Source organism: Pyxicephalus adspersus, chromosome 3 (genome assembly GCF_032062135.1).
Source record: "Pyxicephalus adspersus chromosome 3, UCB_Pads_2.0, whole genome shotgun sequence".
Classification (NCBI taxonomy): domain Eukaryota; kingdom Metazoa; phylum Chordata; class Amphibia; order Anura; family Pyxicephalidae; genus Pyxicephalus; species Pyxicephalus adspersus.
Genome location: NC_092860.1, coordinates 36,121,720 through 36,129,713, shown reverse-complemented (window position 1 = coordinate 36,129,713; position 7,994 = coordinate 36,121,720). Strand labels below are relative to the sequence as shown.

The 7,994-nt window shown below is 37.4% G+C and overlaps 1 protein-coding gene across 2 annotated transcripts in view; it reads right to left on the bottom strand.

The window, feature by feature from the left end:
• Nucleotides 1-1,960: 1,960 nt before the first annotated feature.
• Nucleotides 1,961-7,994, bottom strand: part of RIC1 (RIC1 homolog, RAB6A GEF complex partner 1) — a 60,239-nt gene continuing 54,205 nt past the window's right edge. For both annotated transcript variants that reach the window (XM_072404225.1, XM_072404224.1), the window contains exons 24-26: nt 6,720-6,897; nt 6,168-6,356; nt 1,961-5,399 (exon numbers count right to left, since the gene is read on the bottom strand). In XM_072404225.1, coding sequence (XP_072260326.1) covers nt 5,114-5,399; nt 6,168-6,356; nt 6,720-6,897 — 653 coding nt within the window. In that variant the 3' untranslated portion in view covers nt 1,961-5,113. The remainder of the gene's footprint in view (nt 5,400-6,167; nt 6,357-6,719; nt 6,898-7,994) is intronic.

The window sequence follows — 7,994 nt, the reverse complement described above, 5'->3', positions numbered from 1 at the left end:
GGCATAGAAAACTATTAATTTCACATTAGGGACTCTTGCTTGGTAGCGTTCCATGGGCTAGGATGTGTGGTAGCTGGCGGCTAATTGTGAATATCTTATGGCTAGAGTGTTGTACATGCTTGCTTAGGGACTTGCACAAATGATCTAAGTGTACCTAACCTTATATGTTTTTCACATGAAGGTCATGCATGCTATGTAATATGTCTGTAGAACACATCCAGGTGTCTTCCTTTTCCTGAAATCACAGTTCTACCTCGAAAAATGCTTTCATTATTTCTTGGACAGTGACATCTTTGTTCAGACATCCTCCAAGGTTGCTTTCTCCAACACGGAGATGGAATGTACACCCTTGTTCCTTTGCTTTGCTTAGCCTAGTATTAGATGTGAGAGTCTGGTATCTGCTGCAGTATTTTACCTTTCAAAGCTTCAAAGTTACAAAATCCAGCTAGGCAAGGGCACTGCACTGAAACTCAAGATTAGATTTTATGATAAAAAGTATATTCTTTCTTGTACCTATTGTGGCTGTAAGTTGTGACAGGTTTTGGCTTTGACTTTTCACTAAAAACACATTTTAATTGCAGTTCTGACCCTGTAAATAATATGAAAGACTGTTAAAGCCTGCTACCAGCTTGTAAGTTACAGTCAGCATTTTTGTTAAGTGTTTGATTCCCAAACTGGAACTAAAGAATTCCTTAACGATGCTCACAAATTCTTTGGAAATGCTTTTGATACACAGTGCTCCTTTATACGTTGAAACTTGTGTGAATATTATCAAGGCGATGTCTCCCATGGCTGCAATGTGTTCAAAACCATTGATGCAATGTTCCTCCTCAATAAATGCATCATTCTACTTTACTTCAGGTTGCTACTTTTTAACTAAATGGGCAACTAAAGTCAAAATGAGTGATTCTTTTACAGTACAATTAAAAACCTGCCTGTTCCTCTGGAGTAGATCGTACTTCTAGTTCTATGGCAGAAACCTTACAGACACTGGTTGGTCAGTGCACTCACTAGACAAATCACATCTTCTCAAGGTGGCTGATGATGGCAGCCTCCACGTGTCTCTCAGGGAAGGTTTACTTTAAATCCAAAACCTCAGTCATTTTCAACAATTACAAATAAAAATATAGCTCCACAGAAAACAATAGCACAACACAGTTTTCTAAATCAGTAATTGTAGTCGTCAGTTGCACCTTCAATGTATTCTTCATTCTGCATCAAAAGCAAGTCCATTGTGTGGTGGTATAGGAACAGACAATATTCATTATGAGAGACAGCCCTGATTACAGAATCCAGAATGGTATATACAATTTAGTCCTTAGTCTTAGCTGTGTGGTTCCCCTTATAACATCAAGATCAACATCACTGCCTTTCGCCAATGTATCCAGTAATTCAGTCCATTAGAACAACAGGTACAGAGGACAGGTGGAGCCCAAGATTTATCCTGGTCACCAAGAAGACATCCAAAGTACAATTTGTGTATCTTTGTAAGATTGGGCGACATTCTTTCATTGAGAAGGAACCACAAACATAAAACTAGATGTGCTATAGAAATAAACTAAACACAGATAAATCAGCATCCAGTTATTACTGATGAAAGGCAACTTCAAGAAGCAGGCAGTTTATTAACATTAATATTAATTTCCCATCATGTTTAGTGAAAGATCTTCCTTGGATTTTGAATCAATTTAAAAAAGAAAATATAGGGCACAGTTATGAAACCTGAAATTGATCCTTTTCATTATAGATATTAAGACAGTGTTGCCTGTTAAAGCTACACAGAGTGATTTTTTTTTTTGTCTCGTCATATATAAATACTAAACCTATGAAGTATATAGCTTTATTGCTACAGTTTTAAGAAAACCTTAATATGTGTGTATTAAACTTGCTAGAAACATATCCAGACTTAACCATGTACTCCCATAGCAGCAATAATCACAAGTCAAAAGTATAGAAAAAGCACGTTTTCATAGCTTTATTACTTTAATAATTTATTGCACTTATTTGCATTAGTGTCTGACAGAATTGAACAGTGGGAATTGTAACAAAATCCAACAGAGGTTTATTCCTACAGAGAAGTCTGTAAGAGAACGAAGCAATGCACCTGGGAGAAGAAAACCTAAATTGAATGCACAGTAGATGGGTGACAATTAAAACACAGGTTTACTTACTTTTTGGGGTTCAAAGACCACATCTAGAAATGAAACCTATACATGAGCCAATATGAAACTTTTTGTGTGTGTATATGTTCAGAATCCAAACTCTCGCTGTAAATAATTGTTTCCAGTGCTAGCATGGCAGAACATTTATTTCAAAACTTTGGATATTTGGATCAGAAAAGCCATCGTCCTTACACCTGTAGTTGGCTTACACTGAGCCTTATTCAGCTCCTAGGGATAAAATCTGTCCCAGTACTGTGGGGTATATAGGGCAACCCAGCCAACATGTCCAGTTGGCTTATGTTTATTGTAAATGCATGATTACCAAATCATTACAAAGGTTACAAAATTCCCAAAGGTTTAGCTGAGCTTGAAGAGAACAGAACAGTGATGTAAACATCTGCAAATTACTCATGAGGATGAGCAATGTTCAATTTAGTATGCTAACAATAAACAAGACTAACAGACATAATAACAGTTAAAGAGTCAGTTTATCTAAAACAATATTCCATTTGCTAAAAATTACCTTAGGTACTGTAAGTGTTATTTTAAGCTGCCTAATACTGCGACCCCATGTACAAGGCTGCTGCTGCTGTGAATGCAGTGCCTGTGTATTTTTCAGTCCAGTCCCCCTGGCTTTTAATTTCCTGGAAGTAAGAAAGCTACTTGGAAGAACAATGGAAATTAATGTATCCTAATAATTAGGTGTGCTGCAGACAATGCAGACAATGGTCTTTGGAATGTGCTAGTTCTATAATAAAATAACACTTGACTAAAGCTCCTGTGCATGGAGCCATTTACGTAAAACCTTTTCTGGGCCAAACAAGCACGATAAAGCTTATGAAAAATAACCAGGCAAAAAACAAAACAAAAAACAAATCTAAGGTAGCGGATTAAAAAAAAAAAAAAATATATATATATATATATATATATATATATATATATATATATATATATATATATATATAACACAAACACATTTGTACTATTTGTATCTAAACAAAACTTTATACCCACTAATAACAGGACATTTGTAGCCAATGATTAGCCTGGTTTAACCCTTTTGTGGTGTGGTGCTATTCAGTCTGAGTTGGATTCTTCAAATAAGTGCAAAAATAGTGGGTGTCTGCAGTATAGGAAAACTTATACTGACTGAAAACAAAGACTGCCACTGCCTATCTTGTTCTGAAAATGCTATCTGCCAGTTACTTTTATAAATTATGCAGAAGTTCTGACTTCCTTGGCAGCATGTTTGCTCTGGGCCGATAGCTGAACCCAGAGACTGGCAAGATTTGCAGCAAGTTGGCTTCCATTTTCTTTCTGAATAAGGATGACTTATGTCCTGCAAAATATAGAGAGCTGAATGATCTGTTTTAAACCAATCTTTTCTGTACTGTAACTGCAGGCTTTCTGGCCAACCACAAATATGTGCCCTCTCTAGCCCATTCTGTAAAACCTGTGTTTATTGACCCCCATTCACCCAGTCTATAACCACATTTCATTGGGTTATTAGAGACATTTGGTCCACATATTAGTCAAATATATTTTTTATAAAAATAAACATGTATGTTATGTATAAAAAAACATAAGCTTTTTTTTATTAGATCAAATTGCACAATACAAACAGGCCAGATGCTTTAGTGTAATACTGTTGTGTAGGGATTTCGGCCTCCACTTACATTTCCATTATGTGAAAATGGAAAAAAAAAAATTGAAAAAATGGAAATGGCAAGAGATGATCTGTAAAAAACATACAATTCATTACTTATGTCTTTCTTTTCAAAACTGCGTGCCCTATAAAGATAAAATAAAGTCTAAATCATACACGTTAAAAAAAATGGTCACAATTGTTGTTTATAGATGAAATTACTGTTGCATGGCATCCTGGAAACATGATTACAAATTTTATTTACAAAAACCTATGTTCAGATGAATTATTGTACAAAGGTAATAAATAGGAACCTTGCTGTACCTTATTTAAAAAAAAAACACTAGGAGGGCTGTTTAGCATTCAGTCACAGTAGTTAAAAATGTTATTCCTGTAGGTGAACAGTGAAGCTGATGAACCGATATTCAAGAAGGCTGAGTCCAATGCAAAGTGCAAAGAAAAATGGCTTTTCAGCTGAAGCAGGCTTAATTGGATGGCCCTATGACATTATCTTACAGATCCAAAATATCAGAGTACAATCTTTTCTCCTCTTTAGAAAGACATATTCACAAAAATACATTGTGATATTTACAATATAATACCAAACCTCTTCAGAAAAATCATAGCACCCAAAATACTCTGCTAGCTCAGTCTGCTCCTGCAATCCGGATGTCTGTCAAGGACTGTTCTCCCTGCTTGATCAGCCGACACATGGAGCTGTTCGCCGTTCATATGCTGATGTGGCAGCCAGACCTGCCATCAAGGTTCTTAAAATTGTTAGCTTGGAGAACTTGAAACAAGTGGGCGGTTGAATTGCTTTTCCATTGCCTGGAGAGAAGAAACTGCTTCTTTAAAAGTTACCGCTGTGAAATCATGATCACTGAAAAGCTGAACAGCACTATATTCACGCCCAGAGGAAGGATTATCATTTTACTTTCTCACCAGGTGGGGACTTGTTATCCGGATTTGTAGCAGACACTGTTTATGCTGCTCTTCAAACACATTTTAAGCATATTTATACTCTTCAGCATAAAAGCTCTGCTTAGCTTGGTATTCATGATATAGGAGCAATTCATTTCATAAACACATTGAAGAGTTCTCATTATTAAGAATAAAAATTTATTTCTGAAAAAAAAAGTATATAAAGAAAAAAATATATATAAGGCTTCAAATATCTTAGTGATGGTTTCTCAGAAACCATTGAAAATGAGTCGTCTCACACCCATTAAATGTCAGTTGTATAACCAGCGGCTTGTGACTGTGTGAGTAATACTGCTATGATTTCAGTCTGCAGAGCTTGCTGCCATTAGGAAATAATGCAATCGTAGCTCCCTTCTTGAAAGGCCTCCTCTTGCTCCTGTCTAGACATATTCTCTTCATGTTTGCTGACATTACAACTGCCTGGGTCACTTTGAGGACTGGAGCTGTGGCTGGTTGAGCTGCGGCTTTCCTCCACCCTGGGGCTGGATTGTTCTGTGACCTTTGAGATGACTGTGGGCTGAAACGATTCAGGTTGCACTTGTTCCACTGTTGCTTCGCTCAGTTTCTGGAGCTGAGGTTTTATGATATTTAAAAATGGCTTATATCCAGGGCTGAAAATAGACAGAAACAGATTTACAACATAAGGACATTCAAACTAACACAACTGCATTGTGTCCAGTTCAGTTTGGAGAGAATGACACTTAACCCCTTGCGTTGGTGTCAGGAAAAAAGGGTTTTATTATCTCCTAGATAATAACTGAATGTCATAAGCCACTATACTTAGAATACCCATTTAATGTATCTCATTTTACATTTTTACATCATCTTCAACAGAAACAAATGCTAGACTGAACACTCACCTACCTGTAAGCAGTGATTGGAGCAAATCAGGGGTGTAAATAATGACCAGTGACTTAGAATAGGGTGGTCTTTAGACCTGAAAACTACACTTTAAGTTTAAGCAGAGGAATTTATATAATATAGCGCACTTCAAATCAAGTAAGGATGAACAATCTGTTCAGACAAGTAGATTGATTAGACTGTAAATTTAAAGTATAATTAAAGCCAAAACTTTTTTCCTCCATTTTGGATAAGAATACCGAATGATTTAAACCAAATTAGTTTTTTAAAATTATGCTTTCCCCCATTTGAGAGATTTACCTTTGCTTTCTGTACTGTAGACCCACCATAATGGGGCTGATTTATTAAAGCTCTCTAAGATTGGAGCATTTAGAATATCATGGGGTACCTGGGAGATCCTTCAAAACTTAAATGGATCTTGTAATAAACCAGAAACATGCCAACTATGGTATACATGTTGTTAGCAAACAACTAAAGACTTTGATTTTTACAAAAATACTTCTAAGCTTTACACTCACCAGTCAGTTGTGGCCCAAGTGTCCACCGCTTGAAGCCCAGTTAATATACCCTGTAACATCTCTTCTGCAACCTCAGGGCATTGCATAAGATTTAAAACCTGGTTTATAATAGATGATTCTCGCAGTATAAGACCAACGACCACACACCATTCCAGGCACCCCGCTTCCATGAATACGTGAAGCAAGTATCTGAATAAAAGGTACACACAAAAGATAGCACATTACAAAACAAACAGCATTACAATTACATACAAGTAAACTAGCAAAGCTTATATTATCTTCTCTTGCAGTGAACAAAACCTCAAAATAAGCCTGCCATTGTTTTCTAGTGTATATATAACTAGGAGCTTCTTTTACTCCACCATTTAAAATAAAATGAGGATTCTCAAGGGGTTTTCTATAAGTGTCATCTAGATATTGTCCCATTTGCACAACTTTCATGCATCTACTTCTTCTACATACATTTTACCACTGCCCACCCAGAGAAGGAATATCTTACTGGCTTGTTTCCAAACATCAGAGACGTCCCCAGTACCACAAAGTGATGCTTACCTTAGTTGAACTTGTGATTTGTGTGGTCCTTTATTGGCCAGTTCCATTGAAATGTGTTCAAGTTCTGATTGGGTCAGACTTAGGGTAGAAAAGTTCTCATCAACCATGGTCCAGTCCCCATCCACCATTGAGCTTGTTTCAGTCAAGTCAGTTGCCGATCCAATGCTACATTCATCTCCTGTGGATCAGGCATTGGGGTTAAAATAAAGTGTAATGTTGAGATTAACAGACTTACAGTCAAATTTAATACAATCATACAATAAAATCGATATTAAGGTAAACAGGTGAAGTTCACTGCAACATGTAGTAGGAATAAATAAAATCAGAACAGAAGGTCAGGCAAAAGTTGAGAAGAAAAAAAGACAAAGGCATTCATCTTAAGAGATCTAAAAATCTTCCCGTTGTCTCCATTACTCTTTATTCTACTCCTCGAACCCCTACTGGGCCATATTCGCAAGAATTCAGATATTAAAGGGGTTAGGGTGGGCTCCATTGAGCACAAAGTGGCTGCATATGCGGACGATCTTCTCTTTTATATTACTGCTCCCCAGGTGACCCTTCCCAACTTGCTATTAGAATTCCGTCGATATGCTCAGCTCTCTGACTATAAAATTAATCTCCAAAAATCAGAGGTATTGGATATTAACTTACCACCTGAGACACGGAAAGCGTTGGCACCCTCCTTTCCGTTTAAATGGGCTCGAGGCTTTGTTAGATACCTGGGCACTAATATCCCTGCTGACCTTAGAATAGTAGAACTGAACTTTTTACCACTTCTCAACGTCATACGCAGTGAGGTGGCGAGGTATTTCTGCTCGGAAGGCATTACTGTGTTACCCTCCCCTATGTCCCCCATCCTAGGACACCCCAAGTTCCCGACTAGCAGAAGAGACCTGGTATATAGGATCTGGATTGAGAACGGTGTTTATCGTGCTTTCCATTTCCTGCATCATACCCGCTGGTCCACTACGGACCCGCTTCAAGTAGACGACTCTCTTCCATGTCTGGATAACTGGAGGACATTACAGTTTCAACACTTCACTAGATCACTGCCTCCGGCACAGGATTTTGGCCGCCCACTAGGTACTCTAGAGAGTTTATGTGTCAATGGCGATCCCTTAAGAGGAGTTCTTTCTCAAACATACAAATTACAACTAACAACTCAGGACACCTCAACGCCATATTTTATCGCTAAATGGGAAAGAGACCTTGGTGTTAAATTTACCAAAGAACAAATAGAGTGTATGTTATATTACGGACATAGAGCCTCTATTA